At 47.3% G+C, this 24,386-nt stretch overlaps 1 protein-coding gene across 1 annotated transcript in view; it reads right to left on the bottom strand.

The window, feature by feature from the left end:
- kif26ba (kinesin family member 26Ba) overlaps nucleotides 1-21,998 on the bottom strand; it is a 391,129-nt gene extending 369,131 nt beyond the window's left edge. The window contains exons 1-2 of the mRNA XM_060831283.1: nucleotides 21,659-21,998; nucleotides 21,120-21,506 (exon numbers count right to left, since the gene is read on the bottom strand). Of these exons, the coding sequence (XP_060687266.1) occupies nucleotides 21,120-21,506; nucleotides 21,659-21,718 (447 nt within the window). The 5' untranslated portion in view covers nucleotides 21,719-21,998. The remainder of the gene's footprint in view (nucleotides 1-21,119; nucleotides 21,507-21,658) is intronic.
- Between the last annotated feature and the right edge of the window lie 2,388 nt (nucleotides 21,999-24,386).

Raw genomic sequence — 24,386 nt, 5'->3', positions numbered from 1 at the left:
TGTCGCCCGAGATTGGAATCGAACCCGGTGCTGTGAGGCAGCAGTCAATCAGAAAGCCACCAAGCTTAAGGTGACTTTAATCCAGAATTCAATTAAAAATCACACAACACCAGGTTATGGTCCAACAGGTTTAATTGGAAGCACACTAGCTTTCGGAGCGACGCTCCTTCATCAGGTGACTGTGGAGGGCTCAATCCCAATGGTGGAGGATTGAGTCCTCTATTATCACCTGATGAAGGAGCGTCGCTCCGAAAGCTAGTGTGCTTCCAATTAAACCTGTTGGACCATAACCTGGTGTTGTGTGATTTTTAACTTTGTACACCCCAGTCCAACACCGGCATCTTCAAATCATTAATCCAGAATGGGTGAGAGACAGCACCCCTGACTGTACCCTGCCGACCTATTCAGGTGCTCAGAGGTCGTGAGTTCAAATCCCACTCCTGAATCCAAAAGGCAAGCAGACCAGGCTGACGTGCCAGCATAGTGCTGAGGGAATGCTGCTCTGTCAGAGGTGCAGTCTTTCAAATGAGGGGTCAATCCTGTCTCCCATTAGAGGTATCATGGCAATATTTTGAAGGAGAATGGGGTGGCTTGGCCAATAATTACCTCTCAATCATCATCTCAAACAAAAACGTTCATTATCGGGGGATTAAGTGAAGAAAGAGTTAGTGTGTTCATGCAGAAACCAGGAAGCTCATTTCCACCCAAACAATTATCAATAGCCCTCACAATAAAGAACACAAATTCACTAACCAATTAACAATGTTAGTGCTGAACCAGCCGCAATGTGAATGTCTTCAGTGAACAATGCCGTGGTGTCTCAGAAACAGTCCTTAGAGATAACCTAAATCTTCACCGAGTTCCCCAATTCAATCATCTCCAATCTATATTGAGCACATGCATTGCATTGATGCTGAGTGAACAAGGCAAAGGGATTTGAAACTTGTTCCTTTGCTATGTTTATTTCCAGCAAGATCTTTCTCTCTCACCTGTCGGATGCTCAAAGGAACAGCTTTCCGCTGTTAGCAAATAAATAAATCCTAATTAAAATCCCAAGTCTTATCTTGAAATGCTATGGGGATCTGTGTCACGAAGCTATTGGCAGCAGGGACAGTGACAGGCAAGCTGGAGCTGGCTTGTTCAGTGTGGAGATCAGGCGGCCTGGAAACAGCCAGCTGATTGGCAGTGAAGGGTGCCGTGAGCTATTAACCGGTGTCTGCTCCTTGTCTGACTCTATGCCAGAGTGGGCAGAGGAGGATAAAACAAAAACCATCTCCCCTACCCCACCTTCCTGACTCTACCACGTAGTTATAAACGTCCCATCCCTGTCATACAAGCACATGACCTCCCCCTTGTCAAAGGCTTGAATGGAAAGACCTTGAAATATTCATCAGCTGCCCAGCTGACCGGGCTCATTCTCTCTGGCCAAGTACCTTCTGCTCCCTCCAGGCCACTCAATGTCCAGTTTGGTTATGAAGCTCTGCAATGCAGAAGGATCTGCCATTGTATGCCTTCGATTAGAACTCTTGCTGATTTATTTTTCCCCATTGGATTCTCAATAGTTACTCGCTAACAAGTAGGGATTGAGCAAGATTTCCTTTCTGGCACAGTTTCTGCTGAGTGGCCAACCTCTTCCCCCTCTGAGTCGGGCAGGGATTCACGTCCCACCCCAGATTTTGGGACCCGTCGGTTAACTCTGCAGTGCAATGCCAAGGGAATGCTGAACTGTCAGGAGTGCTCCCTTTTGGATAGCCCCATTTGCACTGTCCCTGGTGAATCTCAGAAATAAAGGCAAGCCGTGATACCTTTCCAAAGAAGTGCTGGGCAGTTTCTGCCTGGAATCCTGACCAATGTTTGACCTCAGATGACATGAGACAGCAGAGTTTCTGCTGATGTATCACGTTGCCACCTGTGGGAATTTGCTGCACACACACTGGCTGCTGCATTTCTTTTCCACGATAACAGTTCCTGACATGAGAAAGGTGTACTTTATCAGCTAGGAGTCATCCTGAGGCGCTACGACAAGGTAACTCTTCTATAACTCGATATTGCATCCTGTGCAATCCTGTGTTACTGACAAATTGCGCTTTAGAAACAGCACTTAAAGTGTTGTAATTGAGTTACTGCAAGCATATGTTATAACAGTTTGTGCTTCAGAAAGTGTCCCAATTCATCAGTCGGTAGATCTCCTTCCCGAAGGTCGGTGCTAACGGACAGGGAGGGTGCGGAATTCAATCCGAGAGGTGGTGGAGGGAGAGGCCATGGATTAGTGTATAAGGTGCATTCTGGATCGATGGTAAAACAAACAAAAAAGTTCAGTTTTATAAATCATAATCTTCAGCTATCACTGCCGTCTGTCTCTCAGATTGAAAAGAGGTTGAGTAGGTTAGGTTTGTTTCCATTACAGAAAAGGAGATGGGAGGGCGGTGGGGGTGGAAACCTGATTGAGGTCTACAAAATCATGAAGGGTATAGGCAGCGTTGATAGAGATAAACTTCTTCTCAATGTGAAGGATTCAATAACGAGAGGTCATGCTTTCAAGGTGAGAGGTGAAATGTTTTTAAGGGGGTTTGCACGGCAAGTACTTTATACAGAGGGTGGTAGGTGCCTGGAACACGTTGCCAGCAGAGGTAGTAGAGACAGGCCCGGTAGATTCATTTAAGATGCATCCTGACAGATGCATGAGTAGGTGGGGAGCAGTGGGATACAGATGCTTAGGAATTGGGCGACAGGTTTAGACAGCAGATTTGGATCGGCTCAGGTTTGGAGGGCCGAGGGGCCTGTTCCAGGGCTGTAAATTTTCTTGTTCTTTGTAAAAGGGATGAGTGAACCAGCTGGGTGTTTACCACATTGATCAGAGTTGTTATAGTCACCATTACTGAGATTAACCTTCCAGAATAATCTTATTAGTTGAGTTTTAAATTCCACCAGCTACCACAGCAGAGTGTGAACCCATGCTCCCACAGCTTTCGTCTCAGCCTCCCAGATTACTAACCCACAGGCAGTGCCACTACACTGTCACCTTCACAATGGCTAACCCTCGAGTTGACCTCAGGTTATAATCTCCACACACAGCCCCACTCCCCATCTCCCTCGATTACTGAGAAAAGTGGGAACTAGATGGGCTTTTACAAGCCCCTGCCAGATCCAGGATCATCATTAATGAGTATTTTTATCCACGATATATTAATTATATGCACATTTCTCCAACTGCTGTAATGGGAGTTGAACATTGATCCAGGCCTCTGTATCACTTGACCAACTATGTAAGCACCTCATCCTGCATTACCAGCAGGGTACCAGTTACTTAATTAACTCCCCTAAAATACAAGAAGTAGCTCATTATTCATGCTTTTACTGTATTACACACTATAAAATGCAAGTGACAATAATCATTCAAATCCAATTACACGTCTGCAATGTCTAAGCTCTGTCTTGTTGCTGAACTGTGTTAAAATATTTTACCGAATAACTCTTAGGTCCTGTCAAATATTTTCATCTTCAATCAATAACTCAAGAGAGATCTCACCCTGTAATCCCACAGGGTAGAATTATAACCTTAGCTAAATTCTTTACAACAAAAATTATTGTACAAAATTACAATATAAAACTATATGGCACCTTTAACACATTGAAAAATTCTCAATGTTCTTTATAAATTAAGATAATGCGACCAAGCCACATGAGGAGATATCCGGGCAGCTTCATCAAAGTGGAAAGTTTTAATGGAGAAGGATAGAGTGGTTTCAGATGAAAATTCCAGAGTTTTGGATTTAAATAGCAGAAGGCACAATTTCTAAAGAAGAACAATTGTAGAGTCCAGTGGCTAAATAAATACATTTACTGGTCAACTGGAGGGTGTTTGGATTAGGTCCCAAATCTGATAACATTTGGAATCAGTCTGTTTCAGTTCAGTAAGTTTATTTAACCATTTTTCCAGTCTTCAGATGAGCAAGCAGAATGGAAGCCACACTGTGACTTGTGTTGAGAAATGAAAAATATGACATCTATCTCATTCCCGCTTCTCAATTAAGAGATCCCTGGCACTTAACCATAAAGCACTCATACAAAGAAATATAATAGGCAGCTAACAGCGAAGAAAAATGTTTCCATTCGTCCATTTGACTCAAATCCTTTTAGAATTGGTGTTTCTATTCCTTCTCTTCCTTAGTCACATTGCAGAAGACAGGCCCATGTGAAAATTCTCACGCTGGATTTTGAATTACTCCATGCCTTACCCCTCCCTATCTCTGCAATCTCCTTTGGCCCACAACTCTCTGTTATCAGCATTAATCCTAATCTCTTGTAGCTCCTCCTTTCATGGGTTTTTAATTATAGAGTTATAAAGTCATACAGCACGGAAACAGACCCTATGGTCCAACCAGTCCATGCCGACCACAATCCCAAACTAAACTAGTTCCACCTCTCTGCGCATAGGCCATATTCCTCCAAACATTTCTTAATCATGTACTTATCCAAATATCATTTAATCCCTGTAACTGTACCCACAGAGTTGACTCAGCCCTAAACTCTTTGTTTCCCAGCCAACATCTCTCTGTCTCTCTACCTCGCTTACCTCCTTTAAGACCCTCATTATAACTTACTTCTTTGATCATACTTTGTCCTAATATCTCCCTAGTGGCCTGGTGTTACACTTTAATGCTGTTGCTCTGTTACACAAATTGGAATTCTAGCTGCAGCTAGAATTTTGCAAGAAGGGTCACACTGGATTCACAACATGAACTCTATTTCTTTCTCACCTGCAGAGCTTCTTCAGTCCTCATATTTTTACTTCAGAATTCCAGCAACTGCAGTATTTTTTTCTTTTATTTAAGACATTCTGTCTCAGATTAACAGTATTCATGAGTGTTTATTTTAACCCTCCAATTTGCATCAAGTTCCCTCAGCTGAATTTACTTAATGCCTCTGAATCAAAAGGTTTTGGGCTCCAGGCTGATGGCTGCAGTGGAAAGTCTAATCAGAAATGATAATTTAGCAATACAGCAGCAACCTGTATTTATATAGCGCCTTTTACATTGCCAAAAAAATGTTTACAGAACAGTCCCAAATGAAAAGCAGGAATGTGTGGGACATGGAGGACCATTAAGGTTTGCTAATAGGAGAGTATCACAATCAGGAAAGGTAAACACAGTAAACTTGGCTTGAAAACTGAATGAACAATAGTTACCTTTGCATTCAATGAACTGTCTGTTCAGATGCATCATCTCTATCTGTAATATTAATCTATCCTTAGTGGTTTGTGACAAAGTCATTAGGATAACATGGTATTAGTTCAGATAGCATTAAACAACAAATTACATTTATACAGTGGCTTTAATGCAGTAAAACATCCCATTGTGCTTCATAGGAGCAGTGACAAACTCTGACACCGGGCCACTTAAGATATCTTAGGGCTCTGTGAGGTATCAACATAAATCGAGTGCAGTGATTCAAAAAGGCAATTCACCAACAATTCTTCAAAAGCAACTAGGGATGGGCAACAAATGCTGGATTTGTCAGCAACCCCAACAACATCCCTGATGGAATAAGGGATCTAAAGGGTAGGTTTTACACAGCATCTTTCAGGATAATGAAGGGGACAGCTGCAGACCTGAAGGAGTCTGGGGAGAAGAATTCCAGAGAATAGGTCCCAAACAGCTAAGGGGATAACCATCAATGGTTGGGGAAAGAAAGTGGACAGTGCACAAGAATGAGAGGAATACAGAATGCTGTAGGGTTGGTGATGGTTACAGAGGTAACATCCTGCAAACTCCATGAGATATAGTCACAGAAATAGACCATTAGCCCATCTAGTCCACTTCACCTTTCATGAAATCATGGCTGACCTGATAATCTTCAACTCCATTTTCCTGCCTTTCCCCCATAATTCTTCATTCCCTTTCTCATTAAAATTCTGTCTGTCTCAGCCTTGAATATACTTAACAGTCAGCATTAACGGCCCTCTGTGATAGAGAATTCGACAGAGTTCACAACCCTCTGAGAGAAGGAATTTCTCCTCATTTTGTGGCTTAAATGTGCAACCCCTTTTCTGAGATTCTGAATCATCGACTCTCCCTCAAGGGGAAACAACTTGTATGTTTCAGTAATCTCCTGACTGTTCCCCTAACCAATAAATCTCCTATCACTATTAGGTGGGTGGTCTATAGGTTACTCACACCAGTGACTTCTTCCCTTTATTATTCCTGATCTCCATCCAAATGGATTCAACATTTTGCTCCTTAGATCCTATATCATCTCATTCTTCTATATTCCAATGAATACAGGCCCAATCTACTCAGCCTTTCCTCATGAAACAGCCCCTCTATACTTGGTATCAACCCAGTGAACTTTTTCTCGATTGTCTCCAATGCTAATATATCTTTCCTTAGACACAGTATCCAAAACTGTTCACAGTATTCCAGCTGTGGTCTACTGCCTCGACTAGTTTAGCAAGACTTCCAAAGCTTTATACTCCAGTCCAGTAGAAATAGAGACCTGCATTCCATTTACCTTCCCTATTACCTACTGTAACTTGGATGCTAGCTTTTTGTGATTCATGGAAAAGGACTCCTGAATCCCTCTGTTCTGTAGCCTTCTGCAGTCTTTCGCCGTTTAAATAATACTCACCTCCTCTTTTCTTCCTGACCAAGTGTATACCCTCACACCTACACATATTATATTCCATCTGCCAGGTTTTGCTCATTTGCTTAATCTATCTATAATCCTCTGCAGACTCTTTGTGCCATCCTCACCACTTCCAACCTATTCTGGTGTCATCTGCAAAAATGGAGATAGTACATTCACCTCCCTCATCCAAGTCACTATTATATATTGTAAATAATTGTGGTCCCAGCACTGGTCCCTGTGGCACACCGCTAATTACAAGCTGCCATCCTGAAAATGCACCCCTTATCCCAACTCTCCATCTTCCAATAGTTAGCCAATCCTTAATTCATGCCACAATACTGCCTCCAAGACCATGGACTCTTTATTGTTGCCCTTTGGATAATGTGTTCAACCAAAGTCTCACCCATCTACTATGTTGGTTCAGGAAGATCATAAACATCCCATGCAACAAAGACTTATGTTTATATAGCACCTTTAATGTCATAAGGATAACGGAGGTAGGGTTGCACTCTTAATTAAGGATGAGATTAGGGTGATAGGCAGAGACAGTATTGGATCTAAGGAGCAAAATGTTGAATCTATTTGGATGGAGGTCAGGAATAATAAGGGGAAGAAGTCGCTGGTTGGAGTAATCTGTAGGTCACCCACCTGATATTGATAGGGGATTCATTAGTTAGGGAAACAGTCAGGAGATTTTGTGAACGAGACTCCTGGATGGTATATTGCCTCCTGGGTGCCAGGGTCAGGGATGTCTCAGATCAAGTCTACGGCATTCTTAAAGAGGAGGGTGAGCAGCCAGAAGTCGTGGTACACAGCGGTACCAATGACCTAGCTAGGAAAAGGGATGAAAAGTGAATTCAGGGAGTTAGGAAGGATGCTAGCAAGGACCTCAGGGGTAGTAATTTCTGGGCTGCTGGCTGTGCCACACACTCATGAGGGAAGGAATAGGAAGATGTGTGTAGCTGAAGAGTTGGTGCAGGAGGCAGGGTTTCAGATTTGTAGATCATTTGGGTTCTCTTCTGGGGAAGGTATGCCCTGTACAAAAGGGACGGGTTACACCTGAACTTGACGGGGGACCAATATCCTTGCGGACAGGTTTCCTACGGCCAGTGGGGAAGCTTTAAACCAGGCTGGGAGGGGGGTTGGGAACCAGGGTGAGATGATGCAGCAGTTGGTATAAAGGTAGATACAACAAGCAGAGAGACTGTGAGGAAGGGCAGACTGAAATGGCAAGGGGGTGGGAAGCCAGGCAGAAAGGAAGCAATGCAGAGATCAGGGCAAAAGTTAGAAAAGAGAAAAGTAAAACTGGGTGACAGAATCACATGCAAAGGGTAGGGAGATTGCTGGATTGTAGAGAGACAATGTGTATAAAGGCACTTTATCTGAATGCCCATAGTATTCAAAATAAAGTTGATGAATTTGTTGCAAAAATCAGTACAAAGGGATACGATTTAGTTGCCATTACAGAAATGTGGTTACAGGGTGTTGATGACTGGGAATTAAATATCCAAGGGTATCGGGTATTAGGAAGGATAGGCAGCAAGATGAAGGAGGTGGAGTCATGCTGTTAATTAAGGATGAGATTAGGGTGATAGGCAGATACAATGTAGGAGCTAAGGAGCAAAAAGTTGAATCCATTTGGGTGGAAATCAGGAATAGTAAGGGGAAGAAGTCACTGGTGGGAGTAGTCTATATTAGAGTGGTGCTGGAAAAGCATGGATGGTCAGGCAGCATCCGAGGAACAGGCAAATCGATGTTACGGGCAGGAGTCCTTCATCAGGAGTAGGCTATAGGCCACCCAATAATATTGCTACAGTGGCACAGGCAATCCATCAAGAAATATCTGACACACATAAGAATGGAGCAGCAGTAGCCATGGGGGACCTTAACGAGCACATTGATTGGCCAAATGAAGACAGTAGTGGCAGTCTTGAGGAGGGGTTCATAGAATACATCTGGTGATAACTTTCTTGAACAGCATATTACCAAACCTACAAGGGAGCGTGCAATCTTAGATCTGGTCCTGCGTAATGAAACAGGTAAAATGAATGAGCTTGTAGTTAAGGATCCTCTCGGAAAGAATGTTCACAGTATGATCGAACACCGGATACAAATGGAGGCTGAAATAGTATCATCTAAAACCAGGGTGTTACGCTTCAACAAGGGAGACTATAATGGGATGAGGAAGGAGTTGGCTAAATTAGACTGGGAATGCAAGTGGAACAGTTGAGGAACAGTGGAGGAACAGTGGAGGACTTTCAAAATAATTTTTCACAGTGCTCAAGAACTGTATACTCAGGTCAAAAACTAGGATATCAAGGTGAGGAAAAGCCAGCCTTGGATAACCAAGGAAATAAAGGAAGGCATCTAATTAAAAGCTCTTAGGTAAATGAGAGGTGCTGCATTTTGGGAAAGCAAATCTTAGCAGGACCTATACAATTAATGGTAAGGTGCTAGGGAGTGTTGTTGAACAAAGAGACCTTGAAGTGCAGGTTCATAGCTCCTTGAAAGTAGAGTCACACATATATAGGATAGTGAAGAAGGGGTTTGCTATGCTTTCCTTTATTGGTCAGAGCATTGAGTACAGGAGTTGGGAGGTCATGTTGCGGCTGTACAGGACATTGGTTAGGCCACTTTTGGAATATTACATGCAATTCTGGTCTCCTACCTGTCGGAAAGATGTTGTGAAACTTGAAAGGGTTCAGAAAAGATTTACAAGGATGTTGCCAGAGTTTGAAGATTTGAGCTACAGGGAGAGGCTGAACAGGCTGGGCTGTTTTCCCTGGAGCGTCGGAGGCTGAGGGTGACCTTATAGAGGTTTATAAAATCATGAGGGGCATGGATAGGATAAATAGACAAAGTCTTTTCTCTGGAGCGGGGGAGTCCAGAACTAGGGGGCAAAGGTTTAGGCTGAGAGGAGAAAAATATAAAAGAGACCTAAGGGGCAACTTTTCACGCAGAGGGTGGTACGTGTATGGACTGAGCTGCCAGAGAATGTGGTGGAGGCTGGTACAACTGCAACATTTAAGAGGCATTTGGATGGGTATATGAATAGGAAGGGTTTGGAGGGATATGGGCCAGGTGCTGGCAGGTGGGACTAGATTGGGTTGAGACATCTGATCGGCGTGGACGAGTTGGACTAAAGGGTCTGTTTCCATGCTGTACATCTCTATGACTATGTGCACTTTGCCAGAGCAACTGAAGACTCCCCCTTTGTGATCAATAGCACCCACAAAGTGGGGGAAGTTAAAAATCAACAGATGGGTGCCAAAAGATGCAAATGGAATGGAAACTTGCACATTTTACCAATAGGATTTAGTAGATCCTGGTTTCATGACACTGGCCTAGTGTCTGTCATTAGGTTAGTTACACCAGTCCCTCCTGTTCCTATTTCTGATGGTCTTATAAACAGATGAGGAGGGTTTTATTCTCTCAGTGTTGTGAATTGATGAATTCTTCACCACAGAGAGCCATCAAGGCTGTGTCATTAAGTATATTCAAGGTCAAGATAGACAGATTTTTAATCAGTGAAGGAGTCAATGGTTATGGGTAAGACAGCAAGGTAGCGTTGAGGATTTTCAGAATAGCCATAACCTCACTGAATAGTGGAGTGGACTCGATGGGTCGAATGGCCCCTACTTCTCATGGCCTGTCGAATTATTTACCGCAGAGGGATGTCGAGGCTAGGTCATTCAGGACTGAGACAAACAGATTTTCATCTGATGGGGAATCAAGGGTTATGGGGATAAGACAGGAAACTGAAGTTTTGAGGATCAGCAAAGATCACATTGAATTGGCGAGCTGCACTGATGGGCCGAAAGGCCTACCTTTGCTCCCGTGGTCTTATGAACGCTGTGCCTCAGAATAGGAAGCCAATATCACAACTCAAACCTGGTCCCCTGATGAGCAGGCCCACCCTGGGGTGAGCCACTGGGAGGCTGGTATATTGGAGTATGAGGCCTGGAACTCCTTACAATGCAAGTGGGTCATCTACAACGCTAATCTAATTAGCAGATGGCGAGTTTGTTTCAAAATTTACGCAGAATCAATTTACACAAGACTTGAGGGGCAATGGAGGAAGGTGGGGTGCTAGACCAAGGGTGAGGGGGTAGTGGGGCTGCGGGTAGAAAATGGAAGCTTCAAACAAAAATAGGTCAGAACCATGCATTTGTCAGGTTTTATGCATGTAGAGTGAAAAAGCCCTTTCAAATATATCACTTACATCTCCCAGCAAACGACTGACCATCCCCCAGCCAGTGAGTGGGTCATTACTGGCGAATGCTATTTTAATTGCGTGTCTCTGGGTTTAAGAGCTGCTCTGACCTGCCGTAAAAGCTGTGGGTCCCAGATTAATGCCTGAAACCTGAGATGAGAACTGACCAGCAACACCACCAGCAACATAACAAGAGTATCAAGCCTCCAGCAAGGCAGTGCCATCTGCTTGCTGAACTAAATATTTACATTTGTGCATTATCCCTGCCCCACCTCCTCTGAAAATCTGTTTAACCTCACAGGACATCTGCTCCCCTCTCTAATCGGCTCCATGCAAACGTGCTGAGGCATTTGGCTGTCATTAAAAGTGAGTCCGCCGTCTTACTACCTTTTAAATGAATCGTGCTCTTTCATTGTCACTCCATCTGAACGTCCTCCAGTTACAGCCCGGTTCTCAGTTACAGTTTTTACAGAGAATGGACCTGCATTGGCATAGCACCTTTCCTGCATACCCCAAAGGCTGCAGACTTCTGCACGATGAGAATGGAGGAGGTGCCTTATGTCTGTGTTCCTGTAGCTCGCATTTCCTGGAAGCAGACCTCGGGAGGCATCTCTCTGCAGAGGCCGTGACCTGGAGTCTCTCTCTGCTCTTTGTGTTGTCTGTTGGCAGGATCTGCCAGGTCTCTACTCACTCTATTCAGCTGCACTGTGAACACACTCTCTCTAGTCAACAAGTCCTCGAATGGCACTCAAGTACCAAGCTCCTGGCTTGGTACCAAGCCCCTCCTGCAGAGGGGCCATTACCCACTGCACAACAAGTCCTCCCAAAGCCAATGAAATACCTTTCTGAACTTTAATCGCTCTTCTCGTCTGTGAATGTGAGCAGGTAACTGATGTGCAACTAGCTCCCACACAATGCAGTGTGACCACGGCCTGATAATCCAAATCCAATGTCATATTGTTCGAAGAATAAACATTGACCAGAAGTCTCCACATCTCCTCCCTTTCCTCTGAATTTTGCCTTCACCTTCCAGGGCAGAAGATGCCTCCTTTTAATGTCTCGTCCGAATAACAGTAAGTATCTCTGGACTGCACTGGATTGCTAGCTTGAGATTTGGTGCTCAAGTCTCCAGAGTGGAACTTGGAGTCGAGCTATCTGACTGATAGGCAACAGTGAAACGCAGGCTCCAACTCTTACACTGAAAGGGCACCATCGTCACTGCCACCCCCATAATAGGTAACATTCACACCGGGCCACCTCCGACAAGAGAGAATTGAACCATCGCCCCCTGATTTTTAATGGCATTGCCAAAATTTAACATGCACTATCAACATCTTCCAAAAACTAAACTGGACAAGCCATATAAATACAGTGGCGACAAGAGCAGGTTAGGAATCTTGCAAAGAGTAACTCAACACCTGATTCCCCTCGGCCTGTTCACCATCAACAGGACGTGGAGGAGCCAGTGTTGGACTGAGGTGGACAAAGTTAAAATTACACAATACCAGGTTAAATGCCAACTGGTTTACTTGGAAGCACTAGCTTTCGGAGTGCTGCCCCTGATGACAACTACCTGATGAAGGAGCAGCGCTCCAAAAGCTAGTGCTTCCAAATAAACTTGTTGGACTATAACCTGGTGTGGTGTGATTCTTAACTTCATCTACAGGACATAAGTCAGCAGTGTTATATAGAATTTGTCCCACTTGCCTGGATGGGTGCAGTTCCAACAACACGCAAGAAACCTGACATCATCCAGGACAAAGCAGTCTGCTTGATTGGCACCACACTCACAAACAGTCACTCACTTCACCACTGACACTCAGTGGCAGTAGCTTGTATCATCTATCATCATAGAATCCCCACCCTAAAGGCCATACAGGTCTGCTCAATACACTGCTGCGGTTCAAGGAGGCAGCTCACCACCACTATCTCAAGGGCAATCAGTCCCAAGAGTGAATAAGAACAAAATATTGTAAAAACAACTCCTCTAATGGAGTTCTTAAATTCATGCATTCCATAGAAAATCAAAGGCTGGGAAACAAAAGAACTGTTTATTAATTACCCACTGAAAGACTTAAAAAAGACCCGCAAATGGACAGCAGATACAGTGTCCTGCTTAGTGAGGACTGCAGATGCTGGAGGTCAGAGTCAAGAGGGTGGTGCTGGAAAAGCGCAGTAGGTTGAGCAGCATCCAAGGAGCAGGAGAATTGACATTTCAGGCCAGAGTCCTTCATCAACCCACTCTCTCGACTGCTTAGGAGCTGTGCCTCTGCAAGGAAGCAGTGCTCACCCCAGTGCTCCAACCAGCTCTGACTTCAATGGGCATTCTCACTGGAGGATCTTGTCCCACCCTTCCACCCCAAACCTCAGCTTAAGGCACCAGATAGTATGGTAAGGGCCAAATAAAGCCGGGTTACAAATCCAGTGCCTGGTCCTTGCTGAGTCTGGTGATATCAGCTGATGCAATGGTGGGGAGAATGGGCACCATTTGGAGCAGGAGCGGTGCTAAGGGGAGAGAACACCAGGCTATGGGCAACGCCATCAGACTCTGCCACCTCTGTCCATGGTAAAAACAATGCCTGCAGATGCTGGAAACCAGATTCTGGATCAGTGGCGCTGGAAGAGCACGTTTTGGGCAAAACGTCGATTTTGCTGCTCCTTGGATGCTGCCTGAACTGCTGTGCTCTTCCAGCACCACTGATCCACCTCTGTCCATGCCACATTCTGAGCAGATGGCATCGAGCTGACTGGCAGCAGTGATTTACCCAGGCCTCTGCTCTCACGCAGCCTTGGAAAAAGGCGCCCAATGCCAGCCGGGTTTCGCTGACGAAGGCTGGGACTTGACTGGACTGGAGGAGCCCACACTACACCCAGGTTTCCAACATTACAGCCTAAAACACAAACAAATGACCTCATCTTGTGGAGTGGATGGTACAGATGTGAATTTCACAGGGACACGCAGAAGGTTACAATAAACAGCTCAAATCAGAAAGCAGCTAACTCCCTCAGCAATTTGAGACAAAAACAGAATTAGCACACTGCCAACAAACTATTCAACGAGCCCAGAATACGACCTGATATTCTTCAAATGGAGTCTCCTCGAAAAACTGCCAAGTTTGTCTCCTGAACCAAGCTATTTTAAACATCACACACCATGAGGAAACATAATTATCTGACCCACTTTCTCAATAAACTGGGCCCAGTATTCCACGTTAATACAATTCCCTCCCACAACAGTAAAATAAACAGCTTGAAGCATCATATTCAGTTCCAAGGACAAAGAATCCTTTAGCATCTTAGCATCGTTGGTGCCACACAGGTGATTAAAGAATGGGAAGATGACACAGCAACAGTCCCTCCAACATTAATGTGACTAAATGTGGTTACACCACTGGGAAGAGACCCAGATAACAAACACTACGCTGGGACTGCACATTAACAGACTCTAGCACCAATCCATGCACAGTACTGCAGTGAAAATATGCAGAACAGCACACACACCAGTGACAGGGAAAATCCATATTTAGGGATAAGCAATAAATGTTGACCTTGGCAGTTTCCAGGTCCCATAAACAAACAAGTAAAAACAGAGACAAATATGTACAGACCCTAAAACATTAGACATAGGTATGTAGGAACAGAACCATGTAAACACAGAAAAACACGTATTCACACAGACATACATAAAAATACAGGCACGTGTATACAGATGCATATATATGCATAAACTTACAGGCATGTACACTCATATGTACAGAGATTTGCATACACACAGACTCACATATAGAGATACATTCACAGAGACACCCATGCATAAAGCCACACACATACAGAAGCAGACACACGCACTCACAAACACGAACAGTCCAGGTATTAGGAAACGCAGGCACACACATAATGAAACACACACACACACAGGAGCCCAGAAACAATGAGGCATACAGATACACAACTAACGTACAGAGACGTAGTTACAGTCAAACACAGACACAGAAACGCACTCTCAAATTCCACAGACTCCCACTATCAAAGCGAACTCTTTTCACAGGGACTGCCGGTGTGAGCAGCCCACAGTCAGTCTCTCGGGATCGCTTCCTCCTACAGTGACCGTGCGAGTGTGTGTGCGGCCCGACAGAGAAACGGCGCCCCCCACAGAAAACCACTGTCACTGTTTCATTCCTGCTGTTAGCGGTTACAGAAACACCAGGAAACATCAGCCCTGGAAAACAGGACTTTATTATACGCCAGTTAAAACTGACCGGTTCCCAAAGTCCATTTGCAAGGGAAAATCGGAACGTTATTGCGCATCGCTGAGGGCTGGCCATCAGTTTAACTTCCATGTCTATGTGAGGGAGGGAGAAGGATTCTATGTTAAAAAAAGAGTTTAAATTTATTGGGGACCAGTACCTGGAGACAGGAATACTTGCACACACACAGTTTTCAACCAATTATATATTTTTAAATCCCCTTTCACCTTCACACCATCAACTTCAGAAACCAATTCATCCCTGCACATCCCCAACTCAGTCCTTCCTGGTCAGTGTGCTAAAGGGGACACTAAAGTAGACAGGCAGGAGGCTGGAGGAACACAGCAAGGCAGGGAGCACCAGGAGGGGCTGAAGTCGGGGGTAACCTTTCTCCCAGCCTGTCTACTTTGGATTCCAGCATCTGCAGACTTTTTTTTTAAATCTCTAACCAAGTTAGGGACAAGGACAGCAGGAGGTAGGTTAGTCAGGAGCTCACTCTGTTGATATATAACGGGCAGTGCCGGAGCACATCCACCACCCACCCCCCCCCCCCCACTCCCCCCCAGCCCACCCTGGCCCTGGGTGTATCCAGTATCACATCCAAAACGCAACTTTGAAATGCCTTTCACTTCCCACAGTGTCATTAACTGAGGGACTGGGGGCATCAGCGAACAAACAGAGGGCTGCCACCCCAGTTGGAGAGACGCTTCTCTCCGTCTGTTTAATGTCACAACCCCCTCCCCTCCCCATTCCCCAACTGTGAGCCTCCTCCCCCTCCCCAGGAGAATTCATTATCAGCTCCCCCCACTCCCTCCCCCTCCCCACCAGTACAGACATGGGCAGTTCACCACGGTGGGAGTCGATTCCCCCCGCAGGGGATGTGTCTTGCTGTAGCGGAGGGAGGGAGGGAGGGAAGGGGTGTTTCCTTCTCACCCAGACCCAGTGTATGTTGATCTCACACAGAGACCGGACTGCGGCGGCATTCCGTCATCATTTTTAAAAGGGTGTGTGGGTAAAGACAGTTTAAAACGGAGAGACAATGTGGGCTCGGCACTGGAACCGTTCTTGCAAAGGGCTAGCACGGTGCAACGGGCCGGGTGGCCTCTTTCTGCGTTGCCAGATTCCAAAGAGCGTGCGTGAATAAGCGATAAACTCGGCCAGGCTGGTCTCTCTCACACTCAGACACAAAAAAACAGCCTCTCCAACACAAGCAGAAACAGTTACAAATGTACCGAGTGTTTTAGATTCAACGCAGAGTTGCCGTTTGTAATGAACACGGCGCCTTTTGTTTGGATCCCGCACTGTAAAACATAGATTCACTCTATTTCATTCCAAATTCATTGCACACTCTATAAATATCCTGCTCTCTACATGAAGCACGTATTTCTGTGAAGTGCTCGCCCCCTGATGTGGGGAGAGGGTAGGGTAAGAAGCAAGGCTCGTGTATTAAATTCCCCCCTCCCCATTGACACAGCAGCGAGCCACTGGGTTGGGGAAGGTGGGTGGGTGGGATATCTGCAGCGAGTGGACATAAGGTACTGCGGCACGCGAATGAATGAATGAACCAATGCAAAAGGCAGCGTAGCCTGGCTCCTCTCAGCGGCTCGCCCCTCGTCGCTGACTTTAAAGGATTTAAAAATAAAGGGGGTGGGAAGTGACCAATTCCAGCCCATCTGCAATTTTCCCCAGAAACAGCCAAATCTAACCCTGACCCGGTCTCCTGGAACCAATGGCATAGCCCGGATCATTTCACCTTGTATGTAAAACAGACACTCCGGACACATACACACACACAATTACAGACACACACTGACACACAGATACAGACACACTGACACGTATACTGACACAGAACACACAGATACAGAGACACAGGCATACAGATAACACACACACTGACAGACGCTCACTGACCACAAATACAGACACTCACTGACACAGACATACAGATAACACACACACTGACACAGACATACACACACACACACACAATTACAGGCACACACTGACCACAGATACAGACCCTCACTGACACAGACATACAGATAACACACACACTGACACAGACATACACACGCACACAATTACAGGCACACATTGACCACAGATACAGATTGACACACACATACAGATAACACACACACTGACACAGACATACACACTGACCAGATACACTCAGTGACACAGACATACAGATAACAGACACAGACACACACACACACACAATTACAGACAACACACTGACCACAGATACACTCAGTGACACAGACCTACAGATAACACACACACCAATACAAACCTACAGATAACACACACACTGACACAGACATACATACAGATACACACACTGACACAGACACATACTGACACAAACACACAGATACACACATACTGACACAGACAACACACTGAAACACACTTAGACACACACTGGCATAGACACACGCACACACACTGACACAGATCTACAGATAACACACACACTGACACAGACACACAGATACACACTGGTACAGACACACACATACAGATACACACACTGACACTGACACATACTGACACAAACACAGATACAGACATACTTAGACACACACTGATACACACACAGACACACACTGACAGGCACATAAATATTCACACTGACACAGACACACATTGACACACACAGATACACATACTGGCATCGACACACATATGCAGACACACACTGACATAGACACACACAGAGATACACACATACTGATAAAGGCACACACAATGACAGACATATTGATACACACAGATGCCGAGACACACACTGGTACAGAATTAGACACACTGACACAGACACACACATACCTACATTGATATAGACAAACTGACACAGACACACACTGATACACACACTGACTCAGACACACACTGACACAATCCATATCTGTACTGGGACTTGTGCTTCTCATCAGTGAGAAACAGCAGTTTAGTGCTTGGTGGGGGTGGGACTGTTATTTTGATTTGATATTATATATTAAAGACTTATTCAGAAAGCTTACTATTAAATCTCCAACCGTCCGCTCAGCAGCGAGTGCGAGGAAATGAAACCAATCACATTGCTCCAGCTATGATTTTTGACCTTAACGGTTTTTCTAGGGCATCAACATTCCGACACAGAAATATTGGTTGCATTTCGAGACTAGAAGGAGTTGGGGGAAGGGATTTTCTATAAAATAACGTTATTCATGATGTGTTGTCTTTTTTTTGGAGCTAAACACTGGCAATGTCCAAGCAGGGAATCAATCTGATTACAATCTGATCGTCATCAATAAAACACTATTGCGACTCCACCTCCTGGCTGCACCTCACCTTCAATCTTTGACCTCTGATCAATACTGCTGTTTAGACTGGGATCTGCAGACAGAGGAGGGCGGTGAGGGAGAGGAAGCTGAGGGGTAAGCGAGAGCAAGGATTGAGGAAGTGAACAGTTGTGATGAGGTAAGCTGGGGTTTGAAGTGTTGAAGGGGTGAGGTGTTGGGATATGAGGCTAAGGGATGAGGTGCTGAGGGAATGAGGGGTTGGGGATGAGGTATTGAGGTGGTAAGGGGTTGAGTGGTTGAGGTTTGAAGGGGTGAGGTGCTGAGGGGTGAGGTGCTGAGGGGGTGAGGTGTTGAGGGATTGAGGGGGTGACAGTTTGATGCACTCAGGTACCTACCTTCAGTGGGTGAGGTGTGGAATGCGTGAGGGATGAGTGGGTGAGGTGTTGGAGCATGCAGGTACCTACCTTGAGGGGGAGCGGTGTTGAGGAGGTGAGGGGGTGAAGGGGTGATGGGGTGAGGTGTTGAGGGGGTGATGGGGTGAGGTGTTGAGGGGGTGATGGGTTGAGGGGTGAGGGGTTGAGGTGTTGAGGGGGTGATGGGGTTAGGTGTTGAGTGGGTGATGGGATGAGGTATTGAGGGGTGATGGGGTGATGGGTTGAGAGGGTGATGGGGTGAGGTGTTGAGGGGGTGATGGGTTAAGTGGGTGATGGGGTGATGGGGTAAGGGGGTGACGTGGTGAGGTGTTGAGGGGGTGATGGATTGAGGTGTTGAGGGGATGAGGGGGTGATGGAGTGAGGTGTTGAGGGGGTAAGGTGTTGAAGGGGTGATGGGGTGAGGTATTGAGGGGGTGATGGGGGTGAGGTGTTGGGGGTGATGGGGTGAGGTGTTCAGGGGGTGATGGGGTGAGGTGTTGAGGGGTGATGGGGTGAGGTGTTGGGGGTGATGGGGGTGAGGTGTTGAGGGGGTGATGGGGTGAGAGGGTGAGGGGTTGGGGATGACGAGGTGAGGTGTTGAGGGGGTGAAGTGTTGAGGGGGTGATGGGTTGAGGGGGTGATGGGTTGAAGAGGTGATGGGGTGAGGTGTTGAGGGGATGAGGTGTTGAGGGGATGAGGTGTTGAGAGGTGAGGGGCTGAGGGGGTGAGGTGCTGAAGGGGTGATGGGGTGAGGTGTTGAGGGGGTGAGGTGTTGATGGGGTGAGGGGCTGAGGGGGTGATGGGGTGAGCTGTTGAGGAGGTGATGAGGTGAGGAGGTGATGGAGTGAGTGTTGAGGGGGTGAGGTGTTGAGGGGGTGAGGTGGTGAGGGGGTGATGGGGGGAGGGGTGAGGTGTTGAGAGGTGAGGGACTGAGGCGGTGAGGTGTTGAAGGGGTGATGGGGTGAGGTGTTGATGGGGTGAGGTGTTGAGGGGGTGATGAGGTGAGCTGTTGAGGAGGTGATGAGATGAGGAGGTGATAGAGTGAGTGTTGAGGGGGTGAGGTGTTGAGGGGGTGATGGGGTGAGTGTTGAGGGGGTGAGGTGTTAAGGGGGTGATGTGGTGAGGGGGTGAGGGGATGAGGTGGTGAGAGGGTGATGGGGTGAGTGTTGAGGTGGTGATGGGGTGAGTGTTGAGGAGGTGAGGGGGTGAGGTGGTGATGGGGTGAGGAGGGTGAGGTGGTGAGGTGGTGATGGGGTGAGGTGGTGATGGGGTGAGGGGGTGACGGGGTGAGGGTGTGATGGGGTGAGGGGGTGATGTGGTGACGGGGTGATGGGATGAGGGGGTGATGGGGTGAGGTGGTGATGGGGTGATGGGGTAATGGGGTGATGGGGTGAGGTGGTGATGGGGTGGGGGGGTGATGTGGTGACGGGGTGATGGGATGAGGGGGTGATGGGGTGAGGTGGTGATGGGGTGGGGGGGTGATGTGGTGACGGGGTGATGGGATGAGGGGGTGATGGGGTGAGGTGGTGATGGGGTGAGGGGGTGATGTGGTGACGGGGTGATGGGATGAGGGGGTGATGGGGTGAGGTGGTGATGGGGTGATGGGGTGATGGGGTGAGGGGGTGATGTGGTGATGGGGTGAGGGGGTGATGTGGTGACGGGGTGATGGGATGAGGGGGTGATGGGGTGAGGGGGTGATGTGGTGACAGGGTGATGGCGTGAGGGGGTGATGTGACGGGGTGATGGGGTGAGGGGGTAATGGGGTGAGGGGGTGAGGTGATGAGGGGGTGAGGGGGTGAAGGGGTGAGGGGGTGATGGGGTGATGGGGTGAGGGGGTGATGGGGTGATGGGGTGATGGGGTGAGGGGGTGATGTGGTGATGGGGTGAGGGGGTGATGTGGTGACGGGGTGATGGGATGAGGGGGTGATGGGGTGAGGGGGTGATGTGGTGACAGGGTGATGGCGTGAGGGGGTGATGTGACGGGGTGATGGGGTGAGGGGGTAATGGGGTGAGGGGGTGAGGTGATGAGGGGGTGAGGGGGTGAAGGGGTGAGGGGGTGATGTGGTGACGGGGAGATGGGATGAGGGGGTGATGGGGTGAGGGGGTGATGTGGTGACGGGGAGATGGGATGAGGGGGTGATGGGGTGAGGTGGTGATGGGGTGAGGGGGTGATGTGGTGACGGGGTGAGGGGGTGAAGGGGTGACGGGGTGACGGGGTGAGGGGCTGACGGGGTGAGGGGGTGACGGGGTGAGGTGGTGATGGGGTGACGGGGTGAGGGGGTGAGGTGGTGATGGGGTGAGGTGGGTGAGGGGCTGAGGGGCTCACCTTGCTGGAGAAGGCGCCAGGGATCATCATCTTGAGCGCCTGCCGTTTGAGCTCCACCAGCCGCGTGTTACAGTTCTCGCACCAAATGCCCTTGTCCTCGGAGCCGCAGGAACCGGGTGAACCGGAGCCCGGAGACGATCCGGCCACCGAGCCCGGCGAGCAGCCCCCTGAGCCGGGGGAGCCGCCGAGAGACGATCCGGGAGAGCCGCCGCCGCTGCTGCTGCTGGAGCCGGGGGAGGCGGTGCCCGAGCCGGGCACTGAGCCGGCTCCCTCGGGGGCAGGTCGGTGCACCGTCCGGGACTCCTCGCACGGCTGGAAGCTTCTCCTGTACCACATCTCCGGGGTGAAAGTTGCCAGTTTCGTCTGTGAATAACTCTCCGCCGTCCCCTGGGGTATCCATCAAATGATAATTAATGACAATTAGCAACAAGGAGGAAATAAACCCAGTATTATTTTTTTAAACACTGGCGTCTGAGCAGATGCACAGTGGGGTTTGCAAATATTTGGAACAGTTTTTATAAAACAATCTCAGCACTCACCACATGTTTGCGATTCCTTGCAAAAACAGCCCGCTCTTTGCTTCCAGATACAGAATTCATATCAAATCAGTGGTTTCTCTCGCTCTCGCTGGATTGATACTGTATCAGCGATGGGGTTCCCTGCAACAGCCAGGGTTGCAGCATGGAGACTCTGCTGCACAGACTCATTCACTGTCACAATTACAACTTCACCAGCCCCTCGAACCCCTCATTGCTGCCGGGCTATTTCAGTGTGCCCCCTCCCACACCACACCACCCGCCAGAGTCACACATTGTCCTTCATTCCAGGACTGTCCGTGTCTGCATTTCGGTTTCAGACACACACACACACTGCCGGGCTGCTCCTCCGATCCTGCAGAATTGCTTCCCCCCCCCCACCCCCCAGTGCAGTTCCCCCCCTCCCTGAACTCAAGAGGGAACGGCAGCACTGCTCTCAACTTGGGCCACTCTTCCAGGCAGCACCCCGGCTCACTCCACCCCCTTCGAGCTGAGGGGCTCCTCCTCCTGCTGCTGCTACTGCTGCTGCTCTCGCCCCCCTCCCCACAGCCAGTCGGCTTCAGAATGCCCAACTCCAGCAGCCAGCCGTGTGGGCGGGGCTCAGCCTGCCCACAGACCGCCCCCACCCCTCGCTCCAGCTGACGGGGGAGCTCGGTAAGTAGGGCTCCCATATTAAAGACACAGCCGCTCGGAGTTGGAGACGGAGGTGGACTTGGGAGTGAGGACTGATTGGAAATAACTGACAGCTCCTCGCCCTCATCCTTACCTGAGTCCTCTTTGATACATACCCCTGACCAATGCTCAGACAGCTCCCACTCTAAGATGCACTGTCAATGTTACGATACGTCTCTGTACAAATGCGTTGCCAATTCTTTTCAATAAAATGAATTGTCAGAGTTAAGATGCATTATTAATATTAATATGTATTCCTGGGGTTAAGGCATTCTTAGAGTTAAGATGCATTGTTGATGTTAGGATGCATTGTTAATGTTAAAATGTATTGTTAATACTTAGATGCATTGTTAATGTCAAAATGCATTGTTAATACTTAGATGCATGGTTAGTGTTAAAATGTATTGTTAATGTCTCAATGTTAAGATGCATTTTCAAAGCCAAGACGCGTTCATTTTAAGACACGTTACCAATGTAAAAATGCATTCTCAACTTTAAGAATCATTCTCAATGTCGATAGTATGATGTCAGGCAATTCTGCAAAGGAAAAGTTTAACCGGTAAACGCGCTGATTTTCCTCCCTTTTTGTGTTCGATGATATTGCTGTGTCCTTGCAGAGTCCGAGCACTGCACGTATCAGGGAATAATGTTGGAACACCCAGCTATAGTAGAGGTGTGTGTTATTTATACAGAATTATATTGAATGTACTGACAGGAGCTGGTTGAAAGCGACGGGGGGGTGGGGGGGGTGGGGGTAAGGGTTTGTGGTTATAAATGCTGTTATCGAGCAGGTTACAGCTGACCTGGGGAAAGGAGCAGGGCTGAAATGGAAAGGCGACTCAAAGGGCGGGGCTGGCGCCCTCTGCTGTTTTTATGTTTCTTCAAACAGATGTGCTTCTTATATTGCAAAAAAAAGACCCATCCTCTCCGAAATGCAAATGTCAAAACGAAACGTGTGCTTCAAACCCGGGTGCAAATTGGATGCAAAGTTTATTCAATGGAAAAGGAGGGGCGATGGGGTTGTCAGAAAAAAAAGGGCGGCGTGGGCCCTTATAGATTACAACTGATTGTAATGCAATCACTGAAGTGTTTAACAGACCCAAAGAAAGTGTGTTAGGCTAAGAAATGTGAGAAGGAGGTTATTGGTTTCGAAGAAGGATCGATAACGTTATCAGTTCAGTGGAAATCTCCAAAGTGCAGATCACTTAACAGGGCGACCAGAATCAATGAGTGCTTTTCCCTTGCTCCCAAATTAGGAACAGTGTTGGATCAGGAAATTATTGTACACTTTGTTTGCAGAAGGAGTCGATTGGCCTTTTGGGGTGAAAAGTAACCGAGTTATATCAGACTCCAGCGTCTCAGCTAGCCCCCGAAGGATAACGATTACATTGGGATGAGTGGATGCATGGGGCTGGATTACTAAGACTCCTAAAGGACCTCTTTACCAGACTCACTAGAACAAGGGATCAAGGAATAGACCACTCAGCTCCTCCCCATCCCGTTCTAGCAGTTAAATAACTCTCTAATCTCTGACACCCACACAATAAAATCTATTTCAGTTCACCAATCCCCAATTCCCCACAGACTCAACAGGTTTTTAAAGAGAGAAAGTTCCAGATTTCCACTGCCTTCTGAAAAAGCGCTACCAGTAATCAGCCCCTGAACGACCTAGATCTCATTGGTCAGGATGTAGTGCCTTGTTTTGAACTCCAACCGGACAGGTCATCGTTCCCTTCCATCTACAAGAAGATCTTATATTTATGTTTAACAAAATGACGCATCCCATTGTTCACAGGAGTGTGTGACGCTGAGTCACAACAGGAGATACTTAGTGAGATGACCAAAAGCTTGATCAAAGAGATAGATTTTAAGAGAGGAAAGTGAGACACAGACATGGGGAGAGAATGCCAGAACTTAGGGCATGAGGAACTGAAGGCAGTGACAGTAATAGTGGTGCATAATTGGGAATGCACAAAAAGCCAAAATCAGAAGTGTGCAGGTATCACATGGTTGTGGAGGGGTTGGAGGAGATTGCAGAGTTAGGGAGGTGCAAGCCTAT

Source organism: Hemiscyllium ocellatum, chromosome 10 (assembly GCF_020745735.1).
Source record: "Hemiscyllium ocellatum isolate sHemOce1 chromosome 10, sHemOce1.pat.X.cur, whole genome shotgun sequence".
NCBI classification, from domain to species: Eukaryota; Metazoa; Chordata; class Chondrichthyes; order Orectolobiformes; family Hemiscylliidae; genus Hemiscyllium; species Hemiscyllium ocellatum.
Note: the sequence above shows the minus strand (reverse complement) of the source record. Positions and strands in the feature narration are given on the sequence as shown.